Source organism: Orbicella franksi, chromosome 7 (assembly GCF_964199315.1).
Source record: "Orbicella franksi chromosome 7, jaOrbFran1.1, whole genome shotgun sequence".
Lineage (NCBI taxonomy): Eukaryota > Metazoa > Cnidaria > Anthozoa > Scleractinia > Merulinidae > Orbicella > Orbicella franksi.
The window spans coordinates 6490761-6516193 of record NC_138151.1 but is presented as its reverse complement, the minus strand read 5'-3'; the positions used below and the strand labels follow the sequence as shown (position 1 = coordinate 6516193).

At 39.2% G+C, this 25433-nt stretch overlaps 2 protein-coding genes and 1 pseudogene across 5 annotated transcripts in view; 1 reads left to right on the top strand and 2 right to left on the bottom strand.

The window, feature by feature from the left end:
- LOC145491805 (uncharacterized) overlaps positions 1-25433 on the top strand; it is a 130616-nt gene that overhangs the window by 12237 nt on the left and 92946 nt on the right. For 2 of the 3 annotated variants that reach the window (XM_081471073.1, XM_081471072.1), the window contains 4 exons: positions 3735-4063; positions 4975-6120; positions 6772-7039; positions 7520-9701. In XM_081471073.1, coding sequence (XP_081327199.1) covers positions 3735-4063; positions 4975-6120; positions 6772-7039; positions 7520-8098 — 2322 coding nt within the window. In that variant the 3' untranslated portion in view covers positions 8099-9701. Of the gene's footprint in view, positions 1-3734; positions 4064-4974; positions 6121-6771; positions 7040-7519; positions 9702-25433 lie in introns of those variants that run through there. The other variant, XM_081471074.1, reaches the window with a different exon arrangement.
- On the bottom strand, positions 11159-12534 carry LOC145492220 (uncharacterized). The gene has a single exon (XM_081471572.1). It carries the CDS (start codon positions 12168-12170, stop codon positions 11166-11168), a length of 1005 nt encoding a protein of 334 aa, XP_081327698.1. The 5' UTR covers positions 12171-12534; the 3' UTR covers positions 11159-11165.
- LOC145491807 (uncharacterized) lies at positions 17550-23801 on the bottom strand (annotated as a pseudogene). The gene is made up of 5 exons (XR_014049892.1): positions 20957-23801; positions 20081-20109; positions 19496-19732; positions 18880-18957; positions 17550-18419 (listed from the first exon to the last, which is right to left on the bottom strand). The product of XR_014049892.1 is annotated as an uncharacterized LOC145491807 (transcript).

The following is a 25433-nucleotide window of genomic DNA, read 5'->3' as shown; positions in this document are numbered from 1 at the left end:
TGTAGGGGAGGACTGCATAACTAGAGGAATCGGAAGGTGTGGCCCATTTGAAAAACATACAAACAAGTTCCTCAGGTACTGGGATGGAGTTTGTGCGCCGAGTAGAAGATATCTTCTTTAGAATGTTGGAGATGACATTTTGGGAGTAATTGTTAGAACGTAGAGCATCAGTGACATGATTAAGTTCAGCCTCTTTTCCTTACAAATAAGAGACGCGGAGCGATCGAAGATGGCGGCTTATTTGTTATTGCTAATAACTGGGGATTTCTGCCTGAAAGCAGGTTGAATGATTGTACCGAACAACAAAACGGAAAACGTAGGAACATTTACATAGGAACTTGGTCATACTGAGCAATTTGGGGGATTCAAATTCACCAGACGAATGCATACAGGTTATGCAAAGCTAATGGAACACCGTTAAAATGGCAGGATGGGAATGTTGTTTGATAGTCAAGACATGATAACTCAGCTAAGGTAAACATTTATATTATTTTATGCTTAAGTCGTGCTGATATTCCTGTGATATTTCGAATTGAAGTAATTTAATGACAAAAACAATGGTAGCACTTTTGGTCACGCATTCGACTGCTGGCGTTATTTTAATTTTTTTGTGTGTGATTTGAATAATTTTTTCACGAGTGCCTAATCATTTGCCCAAACTAAACTTTACATATATTGAAAGACCTATCCTAGTGTAGTTAGAATCTAAAATCTTTTCGAATTCCGAGACATGGCGCATGGTCAAAATGACATTTCTTTTCACCGACTGACGAACTCATCGTTAGAGAACACTTTGGTTTTGTTTACCGCCAAATAGTTGGATTAATCCAATATTCTTAAAACTGGGCTGTTTTGGACAAGGAATAGTTCTGCATTAAGTTGGTTGTATTACAACTTTTTTGCGCTCAATAGTTGGAAATGCGAATCGAATGAAAATGGTCGATTTTCAGCCCAGTAAGCACTCGTTAGATTGAGTCTGGACGTGAAATCGATAATGTCCTTTTTCTCGGAAATACCAAGATATTTGAAGAAAAAAACTACATAACGTGTTTACTTTTACTAAGGCCTACTTATATGCAACAGGAGGGCAAATTCGATTTTTCAAGCCTCACCGAACTATTTTTGATTTTTGTGTACATTTGCTCTTAACTCCTAAAGGAGACTAATGTGGGCGTTGCTTGAGCTTCATTAGACCCCTAAAAGATACCACTTAAAACGGGATAGGTTCGATTACTAGCCACTGTTCAAGAAAGGATCGCGCGCACACTTGTACACCCGACTCATGTAATCCAGAAACCAGCGGATATCAAACCTAAGAACAGAAATGAAATGAGAGCGTTTCTTTCATTATTATTTCATCGAGTTTATCCTAAAGGATACTTTGACAGCTAAAAATGGTGACTTTTTGTCATCAACACCCTAAGTGAGACCAGAATCCTTTATTTGTACTCGAGACGACGAGCATCCCCGACCTTTACATATAGGAGTCCCCAGTCCCTCCCCGGATTTCGAACATCCGCCGTCTAAGGCCGTTTTACAGTCGCTTGCATCGTGTCAAGTTAGTTATTTTCGAGAGGTAGAAGGTGAAACGATTTCTTCATTGTAAGGAAAAAACTTATGGTTCTTCCTTAGCGATTCGATTTAGAAAAAGTTTCTGTGGTTTTCCTTCACAAACCTACGTGATATTGTGAGTTCGAAAGCAATCGATATAAACGAAAGATTAAAAGCCCCAGACGATTCTTTGAACGCAAGAACGGAAAGACAAACGCTACCTTTCGGTAAGTGATTTTTCGACAGAAAAAGAAAAAACACTGAAGAAGAAAAGGAAAAAGAAACTCGAGTCACTTCTAGGATTCCAATGTTCACTTCGCCTTTGGCGAATAATTGTGGCTACTTGTTCATCGGATTACTGAAGGTGAAAGTATCAATTATATTCCTACGTACTGAAGCGCTTGGTAGTTAGCACAGGAGGCTCAAGTGAGCCGAGTTTCGTGGCGTTGCCGAGCTTGTTCAAGTGGAGGTGACACGATTTACCCACAAACTGAATTGTCTTGATGACAGTGTTTCTCATCATTCATGGATCTATTAAGAAGCGGTGTCATTTAACGGACTCAATGGAGTTGCGAGGTGACTTACAGCTCGATATACTAATTTCTAACGACTGCGTTTGGACACAAACTATGAATGGGCTCTCACTATTTTATGGAAAAACAGTTAACTTCAGTCCTTATATTAGGGTTACAAGCGAGTGTTCGAACTTGACACTATAAATGGCACAAAATTTCAATGTACAATATACAAACTATTTTAAAGCTGACTTAAATGGATTATCGTCTCATATATCACTTGGCAGAAATCCATGCTATTTAAACTTGATTCATGAGCTGTGTATCCTAATACTGTGTTCCAACTTCAGCCTGTTGAATTTTCATTCTTAAATTTTGGTGTTATCATACTGAACTTTGTAGTATATACCCCACTGCTGTAACAGCATCATGGCAAAAACTACAAAAAAAAAACTACGTTCCCTATGAAAGCGCTGTTTATCTTGATCCCAATCTTCACTTTTTGGTAAACTTTCTAGTTAACTGTATTTAAAAGATATTAATAACTAATTTTATTATATGGCTGTGTCTAACAAGGACTGGAAACTACCGAATTCTCGAATTTGATTGGCTGAAATCGGTATTGAGCGCGGTCTAGATTTTCCCATCTAGACCGGCATCTAGACCGGCATCTAGACCGCTAATGTTTTGCGGTGAAAAAGTTGCAAACTAAAATGCAAATATTGACTATTATCTTCTAACAATATTTATTTCTCGAAGTGCCAAAAAGCCTAATGAGAAAAAATGCAAAGAAGACGAGCAAACTTTGGTAAGTTCCGCTCACCGCCGCTCACAAGCAAAATGTCAGTTAACTACTAACCAGTTACATTAAACGAATGAAATTGTTCTTGTTTGCCATATAATAAACATCTTATTAACCGAACTTAGTCGGTCTGTATGAGAGAATCTTGACCTCGGTCATGTGTACAGACCTCACTGCGTTCGGTCTGTACTAACGACCTCGGTCAAGATTCTCCCACATAGACCTCCTGCTCGGTTAATAAGAGCTAAATTTAAGGTGGCAGCAGTTTCCAGCACTTAGATTTTGGTGGGTTGTTATAACCACTATTTATCAATTCTGTGTATAGGGTTCAGAGCCACCTTAAATTTTCAAAACTTCTAAGGTGGCTCTGAACCTTATGTACAGAAATTTTTGAAACTTTGCTAAAAGTTGCGTCTTAGCATGCTTATAAAATTTGGTACTATAAAAAAAAATTTACCTAGCCGTTTTTTGATTATAGGCCGCTAAAGCTGTAATTAAGGGTGTTTTTAGCAGGTCATACTGTTGCTATGGTAACCTATTGTGTCATGGAAATGATAACAATGTGTTCACCAATAATTGGGCAGTTTTTTGATACCATGATTGTAGCATCAAGTGATAAAGAGGGGTTATAATGACCCATCAAAATCTAAGTGCTGGAAACTATTATGAGCCACCTTAAAACGAAGGATTTTCTCGATTACTCCTTCTTACAGTGTTCCGTCGTAAATAAAATGTTTCCTAACTGTATGATCGCGTAATTGTATTGTAATCTTCATCTTTGTAATGAACAGTGATCAAGATTGAATTATCATTACTTTTGTTTGGATTAGCTAACTTGTACACGTCTGTTTTGTTTACCTTAACAGCTAGAAAAGTTACTCACCTACGCTCAAAAGCTCAAGGAAAATGCTGAGGTGGACCTTGCGTTATTCACTGGCTGTACCTTGTTTGTTGCTAACAAGTGGGATCTGATTGAAAGGGAAGAACGCGAGGAAGTGAAACAAGCACAAATCGAAAAGCTCTCGAAGAAGCTTCGTAACCTAAATCCGAAATCCCAAATCGTCTATTTGTCGTGCAAAACCGCACAGCTGGCTCAGACGTTTGGTGTGATCACAAGAGATTTTAACGACTTAATCGCAGGAATCAGTAATCTTGTTGTGTCATCCATGAAGAACAATCTTCAAAAGTATTTCCGGTGAGAAATTAAAGTATGCAAAAGGAAGATAAAATAATAAATTTAATTTAATTACTCCATAATTTGCATGTGTGCTCGAACATTGAGTTTGATCATGAAACCCTGAGCAGATTAGTTGTTGCATTTTTGGCAAAACGTACACACTTTATTTTCTCAGTGCGCCTCCCCAGCCCTGGCGTTGATGCTCTATATCGTCTTATCCAGTGCTAATTCAGCAATTCACCTTGTAGCTTCCGGCTACTAAAACTGAAGTTAAGCGTTCGATGAGCCACTGCCCTCTCCAATTATTGTAACTGATCATGAAATGAATGTTTTCTCTTCTTTACCTTATATCATCTGAGGTAACAGGCTTCACTGATGAAAATGGTCCAGATATTTTCCGTCAATTAAATTGGTTTTGATATTTTTTCTTGGAAAGCTCGAAAACGGGGATTTTGTGAAGTAATTTCAAGGTCATTGTTATATGGCTTGTATTAGTAACCGATACAATGCGCGCTCTGATTCGTTATTTCTGGGGCATTATTCTCCCGTAATGCACACGGGTCAATAACCCTTTTCACGGTTAGTTTTTCTCATTTGCATTACAATGTAATCCAACGTGAATGCGAGGCAATTTCCGGTTAAAGCTACAAAATAGCCCGAAATTGCCTCACATACATGCTAGATAATATTGTAATGCAAATGAGAAAGGTTAACCGTGAAAAGGGCTATTACGGCACCCCAAAACCAAAACAAAAAGCCATATAATAAACAACTTATTAACTTCGAACGTTCTGTCTGTACGGGAAAATCTCAAACCTCGGGCTTACCGAATTGGTAGCAACGTCTCGGTATTAGATTCTCCTCTAAAGACCTCACTCTCGGTTAATAAGTAGTTATTAATGTCATGTTTTAACGTGATTATCCAACAGAAAGCTTGACGATCTCCTTGAGCACGTCTCCCGTCAAATCAGAATATCACTGAAGTCAGCAGAAATGTCACATCAAGAAACAGAGAAAAGGATCAAAAGAGTGATGAGCCGTATGGAGGAACTAAAAAGCTCTCAGGAACGTAGATTTAGTGAACTGAGTCAGCATCAGTCACAAAAAATCGAAGAGATCATAGCAAAGCTAGCGGCGCACTTCAAATCAGAGGAAATTATCAAGAAGTTTTGCGATTGGTCTGAGGATAAAGTACCAGCAGCCTCGGCGTCATGGCAAGAGACAAAAAGTGAAGTACTAAAGTACATTTCGGAGAGAACACAACAGTTTGTTCAGCAATGGGAAGATGACCAACATGAGTTTGCAAGAGCTCAGGTTTCGCTGATCCAATATTGTATTGAAAAGTACGATGTAATGGCAGAGGAAATCCATAAAGTGGAAGAACAAGGTTTCCTTGACGAGAACGAAGCAGACTCTTCACAGGACGAAGAAGTGACACAAAGCAACTCCCGGAAAAGTACCGCGCCAACATGGCTTCGACAAGGCTTGGCATCTGTGGTGGTTAGTTCTCCTCGAGTTCTCAGTAAGCTTGGTACCAAATTAAAAAAGATGACCCAACATAAAACTAAACTGGAAAGCTACAATGATGATCCATATAGCTACATGTCAAAAAGATCACGTAAATGCCTCAAAGTCATTGCTACCGAAGACCGCCTGCTTCCTTTCATCAATACACAACTGGAAGACGCAGTGCAGTTTCTGAAACAGATCAAGGAGAAGATACCTCAACTGAGGGAAGGCGACGAACAGTGGTATCAGCAACTACTTGAAGACAAAAGAAGCAAGACTGAGATCCAGGAAGTTTACGAACCTTTGAGGATACAGGTCAAGTTGTTGCAACGCAGCTTAACTGTCTACAATCTAAATGAGGTCAGGAAGTCGGATTTCACAGATGAAGAGTTGAAATGCGATGAAAAGTGGGAGTCCATCATTGGAAATGGCAGCTTCTCTACAGTGTACAGAGGTGTTCTTCATCGCATAGGACAGCCAGAAATTGAGGTTGCACTTAAGAGGTACAGAGATCCACTCACGACCAATAACGTATGGCATTTCGTTGACGAGGAGCGAGCTTTAAGGTAAAACAATATCCTGAACACCTAGTCCTCCTGTTGGAATGAGTACACGTAAGGTCTAACATGTGCTTATGTTATCAGTGAATTTTCGCCCGCTCTCGGTCATCATGAAGACATGTTCCTTGTATAAATTACCTTGCCCTTCAGCTGCTTATAAATATCTTAGCATTTCTCTGTTTAGAATCAAGTATAATATAATTTTCCAGTACAAACCAGCAGATCGGGGGGGGGGGGGGGGGCATTTGACAGACTGAAATTTCCCCGAATAGTAGGGCATTAGTCTTTTGAAGCAGCAAATCCCTAAACCCACCCTTATCCAAAGGGTTGGGGGAAGGGGTTACATTGAGGGAGTATAAGGCCGTTGACACAGCACTGCAATTTTTTTAAACTCGTTTTGCTGATTCTTGTTGTTTTCATTGCTGTTACAATGAAATATCTTCCATCCTGGCCTGATCAGCAAGCCATTGGAGACGTCGAGATATTTTCGCATTTATGGAAAATCAAAGATTTTATAATTTAAGTCTACGCCATAGGTTGTAGGTACATCACGTCTTAAGTCAAATTTTAAGAAATCGACGAGGTACAACTCCGAGTTTATCGCTGTAACTTCTCTTTTTGCTAAGCTATGTGTTTATTTGAATTATTTTTCCTCAGACAACTGAGTCATCCTAACATTGTGAAGTTTTATGGAACCAATCTTCAGCATGGTCGAAATGGAACAACAGTGATGATCATCCTGGAGCTATGCAGCTGTTCCCTTAGTTATCACGTGATGTCTCATCCGGAGGAAGCTCCTGCACGATTGCCAAAGGAAGCAGTCATGGAGAGGGTGTTAGGCTGGGCTCTAAATATCTTGGATGCCTTGCGATACATTCATGGTCAAGGATTTGCTCACCGAGATTTAAAATTGGATAATATTTTGGTAAGTTCCTGTCGGGGACTCATATTTTTTCTTTGTCCCACGCTCGTGTCATGTTGATCAGTTTACTTTTCACATTTTGGTAAGTTGTTGAAATGATGATTTCCACATCCATTTCTAAACATTTGGATTAGTTATCTAATTTAACAGTTGCGGAAAAAAATACACTACTAACACTCAGAGCATAACCAGCGAAATCAACACCTAAGCTTTTCACCAGGTCCTTCCTGTTACCAAAAATGATGACATCAAGAGTTTTGGCATGACAACAAACGCAATGCATCACATCAGTGCGTGTCTTCCTTGGGGCCAAGTCGCGTTCCTTTTCTATAATCGATTTATGGGCTTTAACAAACTCCGATACTTACAAACAGGTTAAGAAGGAGATTAGAGCTGAAACTTTAACTTGAACTTAATAATGTGTTAATGGTGTGATTTCTAAAATGTACCTTGTACTGATAGATATATTTTTATTTTGTGTAGCTGGTACCCGACGGAAGGGTGAAAGTTGCAGATGTGGGAGTAGCCAAGCATGAAAACGAAATAACTGGTACGATTTGCGGCACCTCGATATACATAGCCCCTGAAGTCTTTGAAAACCGAATCTACAACAGCAAGGCCGATATGTACAGTTTTGGGTATGTGCTTTGGGAGCTATGGTACGGTGAGATTGCGTTTGGAGCCGCCATTGACAGCAGACAAGAACACAAGGTCTGGGAAGACGTGGTGAAACAAGACCTTCGACCTACTCACATTGAAGGCACCCAACATCCATGGGGGAATTGGCAACATGTCATGGCATCGTGTTGGAACAAAGATCCAAAGTTAAGATTGACAGCACAAAAGGGGTGGGAACAGCTGCAGAATCGTGACGACTTTCAGGAGAATATATTACCACCACCACCACTTACGAAGCCTTCAACGCTATCACCACCACCACTACCTCCAAAGTCTTCATCGCTAAGACTAGGGCCCCCAACGAAACCAAAGCCAAAAAAGCCCAAAGGGACTCCTGTTTCGTATCATCGTGAAACCGAAGACGGGAAGGTGCATTTTGAGTAAAAAAGAAAGTAGGAAATGACATTCCAATTGCACCTACATCATGTCTTATTTTTGCATTGTGACTTGCAGACTTTAATGCGTAAATCCAAAATCTCAACGTTAGGACAGAAAAAGTTTGAATTTATTTCATACTTATTATGTGTCGCATATGTATCTTATAACTTGTCAGTAAGTCTAGTGCCAGAGTCATAGATGTGAATGCTAGGTAAACAGAAGTATGACAGTACGTATTAGTCAATTCCTTCTTTAATTTAGGAAATGCTGTTTATACATCCTCATTAGCACCAATGCAGAAAGTGCGGACTTGACTGCCGTTTATTATTAGGTTTACCTTATCTTTCCAGGAACGCGTCAACCTTCTGTAAAGGCAAGGTGTTCTTAACATAGTGGTAAGGTTACTTAACTAAGCCGGTATATCGGTCTCCTATCAAACTGTTTCCAGTAACGAGTTTGTCACTGTTAATAGGAACGGAGATTATGGAGCCAATTCTTGACTTAGTTTTGTTCCTTGCGCACCGCTGTGCTCAAAATAATGAGGTGTCCATATTAGGTTACCACAACATGTTGGATAGCTACATATAATGTTTTATTATATGTACAGGAGTAAAACACTCATAGAATCCACAAATAACTTCATACGGGACCCGAGAGGCATATTTATCGGCATATTTATCGGCATATTTATCGGCAAATGACGTCACGATTCCCACCTTTACAAACTTGGCTGAATGAACTCGGTTTGTTGTCCGGAATAATGGCGGCCGTTGGTAAATTTGTTTTGTCGAGCGACGACGATGTAATTGTGTTTTCTGAACAGATGAGAACGACAAAAATAAAAATAATGGAAAACTACATGAAAGGTTCTCAGAAAATTTCTCGAAACGTGACAAGAAAACATAAATAGCGGACCGATATTACGCAGGTGGAAGGGCCAGCAATCATCAAGTAGTTCGTGCTTTGTGTGCGAAACTGAAACTGAAACGGATAAGAATGTAAGCCCTCACACTTCACAGCTTTATCCAAAGAATCAGCCGCTATATGCGGACAAGTAACTATGGATTCTATGCAATTTTGAGTTTTTAAAACCAGTTCAAGTTTGTTTTGCTTGGTTAAACCGACTATGTTGCATTCTGTGTGTTGTTTGAGTCAATGTTTGTACACACCCTGTATTTGAAAACATGTACCTCCATGATGTATTTTTATTGCCCAGGTAACAGAAAGAACATCGCAAGTTAATAAGCTCGAAGATACGAATTTTATGTTGTTGTGGTCGATGTGCTCACTCCTGAGATTTTGTTCTTGACATTCGAACATAAATCTCATATCATCACACTACCGTGTGACATCCCCTATATTGGGATTATTGTTATTAACCAAGAACTTTGAACGTATAAACATGACGTGTAAAATGGTAGCAGGGTTAAACAATAGGTCCAACGTGAGTAAATGCGAAGAGGGATAAATGAACTTATGCTATACATTGAGAAGTATTGCAGATTGCTTGGCATTGAATTAAATAACTGTTACAAACTTTCGGTTGAAAATTTGATTGACAAAAGATTGGTATTTGACTGTAATTACAAAAGACGTTAAGGTAGTCGCTAGAATTAATCATTATCATCATCACATCATCATTATCATCGTCGTCGTCATCGTCATCGTCATCATTGTCATCATCATCATCATCATCAGTTTTCAATGACTTATAAGTTTTATCCGGTGAGTGTTTCATTTTCCACTGCTAAGTTTCCTTATCTTGACTTACTAAGTTCTTTTGCTCACATTTCTTGGCACGCAGGTCTCTTGTTGTCGTTTGTCAGAATTGTTTCGTGAAGTTTATGCTCCCAATTTGAGAGCATATTAACTCCTGTACAGCTCGTACCAAAGACTTACGTGAGCAAAATAACATCAAGACACATGCTCGCACGTGTTTGGAGTACAATCGAGGAACAGATGAAGGGGGCAACCAAGTATTGCTTGCTTGATTCGAAACTGTTTTCTTTTCAGTTTGATCATGTAAACCTTGCGCTCTAACCTTACTATATGAGGAGAGGATGAAAGATGAGAGAGTCAACTCCCCCATACATTCATTATTTCCAAATGGTTCCTCTCAAGTTATTTTTGGCCATAGTAGTTCCTACATAATGTTGCCACGAACATTGCGTGGATTTTTGTTCTTGGAGGATGAAAATACCTGTAAAGCTGTTTGTGCTGTCCATGCGAGCAAATTCTGCGTCACACGATTCGCTATTGCTGGACCGCCTTGAAATCGGTACACACGAGGGGATTAGTCCCTGCAACAAGTCGCGGGGACAAGTCCCATCGTGTGAACTGGCCATTTTTGCTTCAAAATCTTGTCGCAGGGACCAAACTTTGTTCCCTGCGACTGGTCCTCGAATTCAAATCAGTTTGAATTTTTGGGACAAGTCCCTGCGACTTGTTCGTCAAAACGCTTCGTGTGAATTGTTCGTGGGACAAGTCCCTGCGAGCACTCCTTCCCTGTAAACTCTTCAGGGGACTAGTTGCTGGGACAAGACCCTCGTGTGTGCCGACCTTTACTGTGCAGTGTGATCTAAAACTCTAGATTTGCGCTCAAGGCAGAAAAACGATAATTATATTATTATTATTGTTATTATTGTTACTATTATTGTTATTATTATTATTGTTATTATTGTTATTATTATTATTGTTATTATTGTTATTATTGTTGTTATTGCTATTATTGTTATTCGTTATTTTTTTTTTTTTTTAAATAAGAAATTCAAACTTTATTGAGCACTTTTCCATACAAACTTGAATCTTACATGTATCTGATAAAAAATTCAGAAATTCTGTTGTTCCTTAAGTTTTCGGTAATTATAATAGTAATAATAATATCAAAATAATAATAATAATAATAACAATTTATTATCATTATCGTCATATCATATATGTCATGATATCATGGTTACTACAACTAATGCTAATACTACTACTACTACTTTTTTTTTTTTTTATAAATGAGGTATATACAAGGTAAAAGTAAGTAAAAGAAGAAATAAACTATTAAAATGTATTTCAACAGTGTTTACATAATGGCTCCCTCCTGGGTTTCAACGTCAATATCAATGTTCTTAAAGTCACAAAAGGCTTTCCTTCTAGCTCTTGAACCTCTTAGGCAGATTAGTGCGGATCTTAGTAAAGCGAAGGATGTCCTTGCTCTTATCCAGGAGATTGTTTTAGCATAATGTTCTCCTTTCTTGATGGAGATCAGCTGCGCCAGTCTGGAATGGTATTGCAGGCACTCGTTTCCCATGCCGCCTGTTGACGTGAAAATAAGGGGCGTAAAAGTTCCTTGTTCGATATCCAAAACCCTCCTCGCGTAAAGACGCTTCTTCTCGTTCTCATGATTGCGGTATATCTGTTGGAGCTCTAGGTCCCTATACGAATCAGCATTAGGGTGACAAACCCTCACGTCAAAGAATGCTGATCGTTGGTTCTCCCAGAACCCGCGCGCATGAATATCTAATCTCGCATCTGGAGCTCGATTAGAACCTCTTCCCAGCTGTTCACCCGAGATGTCTTGCAGGACAGGCTCAATCTCAACATCGGTACAAACCATATTCAGGAGTTCGGCTTCTAAGTCCCTCAGCTCATTGTGACGTTGGGTAACGAACCCACCTCTCTTGCATATCATTGCGTGGTCCACTGTAAAAGCATCACCGCATACACAGGTGGAGGGGATATCATCGACCGGCCAATCGTAGCGCAGTTTGATTGCATCGCGGAACTCTTTCTTATTTAGATTGAAACCCATTTCGCGAAGGGGGAGTACCGTCAGCCAAACAGATGACCCTTTTTCCGCAGCAAGGTCAAGTGCCCGTTGGACTTTCTGTGGGGCTACCCCTCTGATATGCTCTGCCCTGTCTTGGAGCACCGTTGCTCTCTCACTCCTCATTGCCTGTTGTAGTGGCTTGACCAAAGAATCATCCGGCATCTGATGGGATTGAGCCACGATCTGTTGGACCAGCGGGATGGTAACTTTGACGGAGGAGGATTGCTCAAGATTTGCGTCAAGACACGGGTTTGTCATGCCAAGCCCCCCTAGACGGACTGGCAGTGCTAGAATGTCCCTGTCCAGCCGAGTGCACCTATGCTCCGTAATTGCAGGAATGAGCACCTTAGATATGGCATTCTCCAAAGGCTCCAATAATTCTTGAATATCAGGCAAAGTTCTCAAAAAATAGGTCCATCGGTGCTTGAGGCCAAAGGTGTAAGCAGCATAATACGCTTGAGGCTGAGAAAGAGCAAACTCTGCCAGCTTGGTAATCTCGCTGACCCAGTTGGTCACCTTCTCGCTAACGTATTCCTCTAGATATTCCCGTGAACCTATCACCGCACCCAGATGTTTTTGTCCCTCTACCGTCACATTGACAGCCGTGTCCTTGAACACTTCTTTCACGCTTGTTATTCGTTATTATTGTTATTATTACTATTATTATTATTAACCGCGCGGCCATGGGCCGAGCGCGGTTCTAGGTTTACCCGTGGTTTATTTTTTTTTTTTTTGTCGGTGACCAGACGCAGACCTCCGCCCGGCCAAATTCCGAGTCACGCAACGTGTGATGTTTTTTCCGCCAGAAGCTGTTAAAACATTAATACACGGATAATTTTACGGATATTGTTTCCTTTGTTGTGGGTAAAATATATTTTCTTTTGGTTTTATCGAAGCGTTGGATTCAAAGAGAATAATAAATACGCTAAAAAAAGGTATTACGTCAGCCATGGAATGCGTTGACGTTGCAGCTTTCACTTTCGCTACGTGACTAATAAGATCGTGTTTACTTTGGAAGTTTATTTCGCCAGAAGCGACGGTCATCAATTTGTTTGCAAGTTTGCGAGTATTTCTTGTGGTTTTAGGCAAATGAAGTAAATTCTTTGGCTGTTTCACCGCAGCGAGTTCATAGATCGGAAGGAAAATGAAATATTTGCAAGCCAAGCAAAGAACATGTCAGGACATGCAATGATTACGTCATTGATAGGGAGATAACCGCCGTACTAAAGATAGCCGTCGATAACGCAATTCTTGAATTATGTGACTCGTGTGACTTCTTTGCTAGCCCTTTACTCAAGGAAAAAATTAAATTTAAACTTGACTTTTAAGAAAGAAAGCTGTTGTTAATAGTGTTCGTATCTTCATGCCCATACATATCCCAAAGAAAGTTCCAGATTAACACTATTACGTCATCAGAGATTTCACAACGGCTACGACTGATGGTGCAATAGTACAGTCTGTGTTGATCAAGTGATGTGATGTCTACAGTAATCAATGAATCATCAAGGATTACTTTCGAATGTGCACTGCGTTGCGACTGTAGTGCTAAGAAAACAGTTAAATTTTAAAAGCGCGGTTTTAAGATCTAACAGATCTTCTTGTTGTTATTATTGTTACTATTATTGCTATAATTATTATTATTATTGCTATTATTGTTATTATTGTTGTTGTTATTGTTATTGTTGCTATTATTATTATTGCTCTTATTGCTATTATTGCTATTATTATTATTGTTATTATTGTTATTACTGCTGTTATTATTATTATTGTTATTATTGCTATTATTGCTATTATTATTATTGTTATTATTGTTATTACTGCTGTTATTATTATTATTGTTATTACTGCTGTTATTATTATTATTGTTATTACTGCTGTTATTATTATTATTGTTATTATTGTTATTATTGCTATTATTACTATTATTATTGTTATTATTGTTATTGTTATTGCTATTATTGCTATTATTATTGTTATTATTGCTGTTATTGTTATTATTTTTATTATTGCTATTATCATTGTTATTATTGTTATTATTGCTTTTATTGCTATTATTATTATTATTTTTATTATTGTTATTATTGTTATTATTATTACTATTATTATTATTAAAAATAATTTCTATTTACCAGGCTAAAAAAGTTAAATGTAACAAACCGAACCGTGTCGACACAAGGTTATCTTCAGGGTAAGTAAAGACCGTCCGCTAATTGCGTATTTAATAAATCAGTTACGTAATTCCCGATGGGTACAGACACAATGCAGCAATGAACCTGTCTGTTTAAATAACGTTTCCATTGTTGGATCATTAGGCCTTCGAGGATTCTACACTTTGCAGTGGATTGAGCCTTGCAAAGCATTCGCAAGCCAAAAGAATGCGAAGGATTCACTCGTAAATGGCGGGCAGGTTCAAAGTCGTTACCACTGTAAGTATGTTCATCAAATCACACCTGCACATTTCTCATGGTCTCGCCAATGTAGCTGTCACCGCCAGAACAGTTTCCTTTGTAGACAGGGTGTGATGCGTGAGTGTTTTTGTCTTTAAGGTTGAAAAGGCTTTTGATTTGTCTTGTTTGCCAGAGGAAAATGAAATTGTGCTTGGAATTCGTGAAATTGTTTAGTTTGGAAATGAAAGTTTTACTAAGTATTTCGTTCCTATTACAGTAATCTAAGGGAGCTCAATGAAAAATTTCTAAAAAAAAAAAGCGATTTAGGGTGTTTCCAGTGTTCTAGTTATTCAAAAGAGTTTAGCACTCGATTTCCTCCATTCTTCACCAGGTGACGTAATCCCTTCAATTAAGGGCCTTTCGCTGTCTTAGTTTTCTTTTATGGTTTTTATTTTCGCCTCTTTCCAACTGATCTCTCTGTTACATTCTGCACTGTGTCGCGCTAAACTACCGTCCTCCTTTTCCATGCGTTGTTCAACTGAATCCAGTCTACCTCATAAAATGTCTTCCTTGGTCAGTCTGACTTTACATTCATGCTCTCTTTTTGAATAATCGCTGTTTCTTCTATGCATACTGATTCTTCACCTTCACATGGTATTCTGTACACTACCTTCTAGTCAAGACCACGACCAAACAGGCCTGTATTGATCTTTCAGCGATGACAAATAGTATAAACTAAAACTGGAAACCCCGTTGAGACGAAACCGCCATTTTCTTCAAATCAGTTGAGCTGAGAAAGGCTTGCACAAAATGATATAATCTCAGAAGCTATATCGCAGACAAAGTTTCTTAGTTTCACAAACGATCTCTGTTTTCCGATTCAACAAAACATCACTTGTTCAGACGTATTCAAAATTAGTCAGCTGATAACCGTTCATTATTAGAGCACAAGTTATCTATGGGTAAAATGAAACAGAACAATCTCACTAAACTCAGAAATAGGAATAATGATAATAAAAAAATCTCTATTTATTAATCTGGAATAGTTTTGCTGCAACAATACAGCGTTTCTACCTAGGGCACAAAAAATTAATTAAAATTGAAAGTTTGATTTCATTGATCCTATTAAGATGGCTGACACCACTTCCTAGGATTTCTCTACGTCAAGTTTACAAATTACCGTAAAATGTCTTTTAAGTCCTTAAAAGTGTATTTCTTGTGAGCAGCTTTCAAAGGAGATGAGTGTGAGACATGACGGAGTGGAATACTTAAATACAGAACGTTAACCATCGAAAACACATGTAATTAAGCCATAGTAACAAAATTAATGAGTTGGAAGGATCAGCAGCCAACACAAGATATACAATATGAAGTTAGGGACGGACCATTATATTTTTCAGGGGTGGGCGGAGGGAGGGGTTGGACAATTTTCTTGGGCCTAAAATGTTTCTCTCACCTTAAGGTTGTGCATGATTTTTCTGGTGGGCCATATTTCAAAAATAATAATAACGACAGTAGAAAACACTTGCACGAATTTTTTTGACCAGTTTTTACTCTCCAGGAATTTTATTTGGTAACTGCCCAACCTCGTCCCCCATCCCAGCCCACGAAAAAAGAATGGTCCACCCCTTACCAGTTTGGGGAGTGTGCACGTTTAAATGAACAGGGTCTCTTTTTAAATTAAAGGGAGGTAAAAAAAAAAAAAAGATAGGTACTTAAAAGATCATTCACGACATAATTTTACAATATATGTTATAAAAAAAGCCAGTAAAAGTAACATAATCTGCCATAACAATAAACAGTAAAATTTCCATACCAATAAACAATAACTGTCCAAGTCACTCGTCTTAACTAATCTCGTGCCTGAAATGGTTTGGAATTTTTCCTTCTTTTTATTAAGAAAAAGATTGTTTTTTACACATCCGTGTGAAGGCACACTCCAGTTTTATGGCAAATGTAATATTCTGTTACTACGAAATTAACAGTAATAATAATAATAATAATTATTATTATTATTATTATTATTAATACATTTCTACAGCGCAGATTAACATATATGTATATGATCAAATGCGCTTTACAATAACATATACAAGTCCTAAAAATAAAATCAAAATCCACTGAATAAAAATATTGAACCTTTTTCCTAATAAAGAAAGGATACATTGCAAAATGTTAAAAATTACATCTGCTACTTAACTAAAATGAAACCTTATCTAATTATAAGAACAACACCCAATAAGAACACGAAATTCGTGCTTTTGTCATTAAACGTTGTAAACGCGTACTACGAGGCAGGTAATATGCAGGGACTAAAAGAATTTTCACGATTCTCAACCCCTACAAGATAGGACAGGTATTCCAGTCAGTTTTTCAAGAAAGTTCGTGTATAAATCCGTGGCGATATTGTACACCCAGGCGGCATTCATGAAACTCTTTCTTGTGTCATCAAAAATATTGAATATTACCGTTACAAACGAGAAAGCAATTAAAAAAACTCTTCATTGCCAATTTTTCCATATCCATGCAAACTTCACCGACAACTGTTTTCCGCCATATATAAAAATATCCCACAAATTACCTAAACTAGATCGTCACTGAAAGTGTACTTACAAAATATTTCGGATAATCAAACCAGCCTTCACAGTAACAAGAAGTCGGATGAAAGATTTCGTAAATTCTTCCCTGCTTCTTTGAACTGTTTTTATACATCCTTTCAAGAGCACCATTTGATTAAAATGCGCATTGCTACCACAATTTCAATACCAAACAAATACCAAGACATATAAAATACTTATATATTTAAAACCAAGACTGTTCTTCAAATATATTTGTAATAAAGTCAATGGACGATGTTACTTGTAAATTAACACGTCCTAAAACTTGACTGCTATTTCGACTCTGAGCCATCAATAAATTACGCCCCAAGACTTGACACCTATTTCGATTTTGAACCATCAAAGATTTATACGTCCAACATTGAGCTACATTGAATGCTTAGGGAACGAAACGGTCAATCTCCTTTCATCATGCTTAATGCTAGGTTTAAAGTGACTTAAAGTGACTTTTTGTTTTTTGTGTGTTTTTTCCCCATTTTTTTTTTATAGGCATGAGTATTTAAGGATTGCCTTTGATGTTTAAAGATAAAAACTAGCGATAAAAAAGAACGACGTTTCGACCTCTCCGAGGTCATTTCTAAGTAAAAAAAGCGATTTAAATTATTTTAAATTTTAAACCATGGTATGCCTTATCGTACCGGTACAGCAATTTGCAGAACACGGTTTACAATTTTCATAAATTGCATGGCTTCGCAAAAGTACAGGTTTTCAAAACTATATTACGCCCCGCCCACACCATGCCGGAGAAATTTTAAAACGGAGGTTTTACTCTGAAAACGCATCAAATGTTCTCCGTCCACACTACGCCGAACGAATTTGAAAACGGAGAATTCACTCAGAAAAAGCATCGAATGTTTTCCGTCCACACTACGCCGGAGAAATTTGAAAACGGAGCAATCACGGGTCATTTTGGATTTGTGTTTAAGGAAAATCCGGGCAGGGAAATCACACGATTATCGTAACGTAATCGTTTTCGAAAAGCTTCGTTTTGCAAAATAGTCTAGTGTAAAGTCGCCCATTATTTTTCCATTCTAACTACACATAAACCTAATTATGAATTCTCTTCCTCGGTTAGAATGAACCGGTTCATTTCTATCCTATTAAGAAACAGCTGGATTGAGAAAAACTAAGGACTGCCAATTTAGCAGAAAGTAGCCTCTTTTAAATCTAACTATTTCCAAGTTGGACACTGAGCATGTAGTCCTATTCTGTACAGTGGACCAAGTGATGTCCAATTTGGGAATTAGTTGGATAGTTTCTTGCATGGGAGTTGAGCAAATTAACATAATTACAAAAGATATCCTTTCACAGCAGGCGGTCAGCTATCACAGGATATCCAAGTTCGTTTAGCAAGTCGTATAGGTTACCCACGGTTATGTGGCGCTGCCTAGCAATGAAAGACAGTGCAGCATCAAACGGGTTTAAAGTACGCTTGTCAAGGAAACGGATCTCCGATGGGGTTAAGCCCAGTCCCTCAGCAACCACCTCCCACTCTGGACCACCTAGGACAAACACAAAATCAAACCTAATTTTTATACACTGGCGTGGTAAAATAATGAAAAGAACAACGTGAACTAACAAAAATACAAAAGAAAGGTTTAGAATCTGTTGATTGGTCTTTAAAGTGGGCAGCTGACACTGAATAAAGATTTTAATATAAACAATTTCGTTTTCACTCCTGATCATTGATCAAGGTAACTTGCTGTGGAGAGAAAGAAAGCAATGAAAATTGAGATATTTGAGTGCACGAGATTCAAAACAAAATACCTTCCCTGTTTTCCCAAGAACGCTGAGTCCAGGTCAGAGTGGACAGAAATACAAGAACTGAATCTACGAAAACGTCCACCCCAACCTCGTTCTGGCGTTATTGTTCTTACACACTGAAGAGGAATGCAGGAAAGATCCATTTACATTTTAGAAATTGCGGTCACGCCCCTGTTCAGCACAACCAGCATAACTTACCACTCAAGTCAATTGTAAGTTCTCTTCCCTTGGAAACTGGGATGCTTCGAATATCAAGCTGTTCAGACAACAAGGGACCTGGAGAAAAGCAAAGGGTGTGGTCATAGAGGAACAAAAATAGCGGTCACTATTTTCCCGACGCGTGGATGCCAGACCATGGGGGAAATGACAAAACGTGCCTCACACCAGCCACGGCTAGCAGAACCCCAAGCGATGTGATAGAGGAATTTCTGAAAGTGGTACTGCCATTGCCATGACAAAAGCAAAACTAGCGATGTAACCTCTTGGTAAGGTTTTCAGATTAAAATGCGATTAGTTGTTCAAAAGAAAAATCCAAAAATGGGAACTACTCCTTTCAGACCATTTTATGTGAAATGCTTAAGTACATTTTAGTGAACAGTCAATTACTACAAAGAAACTCCATACACATTTTGATTTCACAAACGTCTCCGTAGAATTATGATACCAAATCAAGTTCCATGACGATAGCAATATATGTTAACAGTACGTGCTATGATTGTTCGTACACGTGGAGTACTAACTCCCATAAATTCACAACAAAAACATTTATAGAAAGGCAATCGATTACAAGATGTTTGCCCAATGATAGACTCACCGGTACATCCAGCTGGTGTAATCTCTCTCAAATGGTGGAACACATCAAGTCTGTTTGACTCTTTAGCTTTCCTTGCTAAGCAACGAATCATTGTCTTGGTCTCAGAATCTGGCTGTTCCAGAGAGGCGTCCTCTACCTTTATAGTCTTTCTCAGCTGAAGTTCAGTCTCTTTGGCATCACATGACTGTGACAAAAGAGCTCCTAGAACCTGATCAGGAATGGCAATTTCTTTACTTCCTATGAATGGCGGCAAATTCACAAAATTAGCTTGTTACATGTTGTTTTCTAGCAAGAGGACAGTGCCAGTCTCATGTAATAGAATTGCACAATTTTTTTGAACCCATCACTTTTAATTTAAAAAAAAAAACCGCATTCAATTTACTCCTAATTTCCCCCACCTGATAATGTTAGTTGTCAGGTTGTAAACACGTGCCCCAAATCTTCTGTAGTGCAACAACTTCAACACTGGACGAAAGATCTTTGTAGGGCTATTTGGTTGGTTACTATTTCCACATAATAAATTTCAACACATCTAACCCTTTCGGCCAGGGTTCTAGGGACAAAAACACAATCATATAAGGTTACCTTCCACGGAGGCTACGCTTCTTCCATCACTTTCGCCAAGTGTTGGCTGTGGAATATAAATATGAAAAAATTACCACAGGGAGTGCCTTCCTTATAACGTGCTATAGACACAAGATTAGTTTAAGAAACAAATATGCAATAAAGTGCAATCAGGAAGGTAGATCCACCTTTAAAATTTGACATTATCTTTTACCCTTTGGTAGCTACTCACAGATATACCCGCGTAATGTGTTATACAATACGCTCTGGGTGTTCTGCATATATATACCTCTTACTAAACGAGTTCGAAGTCCGCTGTTACGGACCGAGTGCTCCGTGCTCGGGCTATAAAAAAAGGGGAGAAAACAAGGACCCGTAACGTACAGCGCAAGCCCAGAGATCGAGGCTAGTCAGATATTTAATGTATCTTTAGTGTGTGCCTGACAGGTTTGAGAAACAATTTCTAGCCAATTTTTAATGACTGATGCACATCGAAGCAAAATGAGTCAATATGCAATCGTTTTTAAGTCGCTGGCACGCTTTAATACACAATTTAAAGGAACCAAAGTAGTTTCATTTGCTAGTATTATTATGTCAGCCGACAGTTGGTGGACGAGTTGCTGACGGTTTAAAATGGGAACCATTCTTCACAATGATATAAACTTAAACTCAAAGTTGGATTGTGAACTGAAATGGACAATTCTGTTAATTTTAACGTAATGTTATGCTAGTTAAAGTAATTTCATGGAAGTACTGTAATTAAGATCATATGTTGTTTAAGTCCATTAAGCGATGTATGTTAATAAAATAATAGTGCTCAGTATGGAGTCAAACCATTTCCCCCTCCTTTACCCTCTATTACATTCTTTGTTATATTTAACACTTTCACAAACGTACATTACTTTTCGCTTAACTACCTGATTTCCTATAGGCGCCAGCCATGGTGCAAACTGCTCGACCTGAACACTAGTTTTCTCTGCAACAGCAAACTTGGTGCAAAAGTTCGTCTCAACATTGTGCAATTCAGACTCGGACCAGAAGTGCAGACATTCCTCTTGCTTGCAACCTTGTGCACAATGTTTGCGACAGTAGTAAATCTCACCTCCCTGACAACAGATTGGACAGAGGAAACTTTCTTCATATTTCATGCTCTTCAGCCAACAAAACTCATTTCGCATGGACTCAAGAAACAGTCCCAGCTGCCTACGTACTGCATGGGCACAGCTCACGACAAAGGTGTCATTGCTGACATTTGCAGACGTGTGGACAACAACTTCAATGGAAGATGAATGGCACAGCAGGATTACAGAGCAGTTTTTTGAGGTGTAAAATCTTGCAAAACTGTGGTACAAGTGTGGGTCCACTGCGCTCATATATTTATCTTTGCCCCACTGAATGAATTGCAACACCAGTCGCGAAAACAAGCCAAACGGAACTTGACCAGATTCAAATGTTAGAAAAAGAGGTGGAACTTGGGCAGATGCAACCAGCTTCATGATACCCTCTGGTGGATAGGTCATCAACATGGATGGCACCAGGTACTGCTTATTACATGAAGCATCTGATGAAGGCCAAAGACAAAGCAAGCTGAATTTCTCCATAATTTCAATTAGACTCTCAATAGTTTCTTTGTTGTCAAAGAGAGTATCCCAAGCATGACTTAGAAGTTTCTCCTCTAGTATTCCTGTTTCCTCGAGTTTACACCAGAGTTGTTGAAAATTCTCTTCTTTACGATCACAAGGCCTGATGGTTATCACTTTCTTGAACACGTCAATCAACCACTGAGGTTCCAAAACTACCAACTTGTCCAGCTTTGGAGTGTCGCTGAAGTGAATCAGAATTCTCTGGTCATGTAGAAAGTCCAATAATGTACAAAATTGTTTTTCATCTGTAATATTACATTCTTCAAATGCAATCTGTTTAACACTGTCAAGAGGGATCCATTTGTCACCATCGTTTCTCCGAGCATTGAGAGCCTTCTCGAATTTTAACCACTTGATTGGAATGGGCTCTTTCAAATGTGGCAGTTCCTTAGCAACTTCAAGAACTTTTTTACGCAAGCGTACGACTTCGGAACACTGAACCTCATGGCCTGACTTTGTGTTGTCCACGACAAAGACACTGTCATACAGGTGGCTTTTGTGGGGCTTGCTCCGTAGAGAGCCAAATACGTTCTCGGCCAGTGCATGAGGATCACCACCACCATAAGGTTTGTCAGCATGAGTGCCACCAAGAAAACAGGGGGAAGCTTCTCAGATTCAGATTCCGGGTATACCTCACGACTCTCATCTTGAATGGCTAGGGAAGCAACAGAGGACATCCACAAATCTAGATAATCTAAATTGATTTTCACATTAAATGTGTCTTCCCGTTTTCCACACAGCCCGCGCTTCACAACCGGTTCGGCTATTTCATGTGGATTTTGGCTCAGATTATTTACCAAGAGGTAGATCGCCCTTGGAGTAAGAAAAACTGGGTGAGTTGTATAGTAAACCGACTGCCCGGCAAAATCCCACAATACTGAATATATGTCGTCGTCTTCTTCTTCTTCTTCTTCTTCTTCTTCTTCTTCTTCTTCTTCTTCTTCTTCTTCCACTTTGTTATCTTCCTTAAGAAACATTTCAACCAAAGTTGCCATATCTTCTGACATGTCAGGTGTGAAATCAGCGTCCTGTGGGCCTCTGGATGTTTGAATAGCTTCTGAATCTCTTGGCATCTCACCAGATCGAGTATCTTCAGGGATATCGTGATAGGCTGCTGACTCGTGGCTGCTGGTGCCAGGAACAGCTACAGCTGCAGCTGAAGCTCCTAAAGTGAAATTGCTAATATCTGCTTCCACCACAGAGTCATGGCCACTTGGCACATTGGAAGCTGAAGATGCTGACTGGAGATCACTGCTTACAGTGGCAGAGACTGGGTCGACGAGGGGTGTGCTTCCAGACTTCAGAGACTCTGCAAGTTTTTTCTCAGGAGTACCTTTATTCTGCCTCAAATTTTCAACAGTTAATCGGGCTGCATGGTGCTCATAAGATATAGTCGACCCAGAATTTGTTATTTGGTCTTTCTCCCCTAGCTTCCAAATCTCGGTTGATAATTTAAAATGAGAAGGGTCAACGTTTATCCCTACAGTGCTGCCTTCATCTGGGTTGAAAGGTTTTCCCTTGAGTGACTTCTGTAAGCTGGTCTTTCCAGAGCGCTCTTGACCGATCAACATGACTGGCACCCTCTTGACATGAGTTTTTCCTTCCGTGAGGGCATTTTTGTAAGCTTCCAAAGCCAAAGGCCCACGTGCAAGAATCTCTGGAGGTATTAAGATGAAAAAACAAAAGACACTAAGTAAACAAACCTACCAACACGAAAAAAATTAAAGTATAGCTAGCTATTAGCCCCGCTATCAAATTCAGTAGATGTGAGCAAATTCGCCAGGAATTTAACTTTCTAGTTAGTTGAACCTGTGCAAGTTGCGCCACAAAAAGCCTAATTGTCCGGTTAGAATTTTTAGGGAGGAAGTAAACGCGAAAAGCAACGTGATTTAAGTAGAACAGGTACAACGACGCCTGACGCCTGACGCCTGGGTTTGATGGCACATTTCAGTCGGCAACATCATAAATCAAGTGTATCACGTGAAAGATGAAACGTTCAGCATGTCATAAGTGTGGCGCAGAGCAAAAAAACCTGGGTTTTTGATGGGGATTCGAACCCATGACCTCCCAGATACCGGTCAGGTTCTCTTGCCACTGAACTACAGTAAGACTCTCGATGAGCTGGGCTGTTTATTAGGTTCGCATGATTGATGATTTTAGCTGGGCATTGTCAAGTTTAATATACAGATTTAGCCAAGCATAAAAGCGGAGCTCTTCCTTACAATAAGTTAACCTGGTACGAGCATGAAAAGCTGGGAAGCGGTCAACTTAAAAAAGCACGTGACCTCAATGAGCTCTAAGTCTGAGCACGCGATATGGTCACGTTAAACTGGTCAGCAGATACTTTGATTTGACAAGTGTCAATATATCAATTTCGATATATTAACATTCAGCTTAAAACAATAGACCTCAGTACGAGGCCTTGGGGAATAACTACAGAGTTTGTGGTGTCTATTTCCCCGAGCCTCGTGCTGAGGTTTATTGTGTTAGGCTGAATTTTAATATATCGAAATTAGTCTACTGACCATAAGGTGGACGTCCAATATCAAAGATGTACGCTGTGAACCAAGGCTGCATATTAGCTAGAGTATAGCAGCCATGTTGCACGACGTAGTCATCGTTGCAAGGCGCACGCGCCCGCGATCCATGCCGCTAGCAATGTTGACCACGAAAAAACGTCGCATGAATTTTTTTTTCTATGCATGCATTGCATGTGGTTTTGTTCCTACAGTTATGGTGCTCCGATTGGCAGCCCTTGGGGCCACCGGAGCTCCGCTAATATGCACTTGAAAAGTTCGGAGAGCAAAACAAGAAGCTAACGTTGCTACTGCGTTTGCCTACAGCAACTCTTACCCTAATTTAGTTGCCTACAGACTTCTCGGCGCACGTATCATAATTCAATGATTGTCTAGTCGAACATATAATTGAGAAATTTCAATGAAACTTAACACATAAAAAATAGGCCGCTTCTTTGCGTTTTCGAGGTGTCTGTGAACAGTATTTAGATAAAGTTTTGCAGGGGAAAGATTTCTTTCTATCAGAAATAAGTAAATAAATTGTGAATAAATTTCGGAAGCAGCGTTTCTGTTACTAACCTTTATTACATAGTAAATGGTTTGAACCCAGGAGTATCAGTAGTTCGTACAGTGTGATCGTCCGGGTGAAGGTAGTTCTAAAAAGAACTGTTGCTGGTGACTGACCTTTCAACAACCTGAACGGAAGTCATCTTCTGAGTCAAGTGAATAGTGTTTTGTCAGTCGATGATGTTGTAAGTCTGGTCCGTTGAACATGATTGGTCAGTTTAGCCATGATGGTATTGGCTGAAAGACTCGTGTAAAGTTTGTCATCAGTCATTGGTGGGTTTCGATCCGTCTATTGTTAGCCAAATTGGTCGGTTTTTGGTCTGTCTATTGTTTGTCAAATTACGTCGGTCTGTCGGACGTCCGTTTGTCGGTTTCATTCCGTCATGGGTAAGTCGTTTGTAAGGCGCCGGTGGTTGTTGACATCTGTTAAGAGGCGTTTGTTCTAGGTTAGTGTACCAGCTTTCCAGAGTCAGTCGTTGAAAATAGTTTGAACTGTAGGTTAAGCACTGAGCAGAGTCCCAGTCAATGTTGTGGTTTGTCAGTTGATGATGTACAGCAATGTGATTGTTGGCATCACCATTTCTCGTGGCTCGTTTCTGTTCAGTCAGTCTCGTGTTAAGGTTTCTGCCAGTCTCACCAATGTAGGAA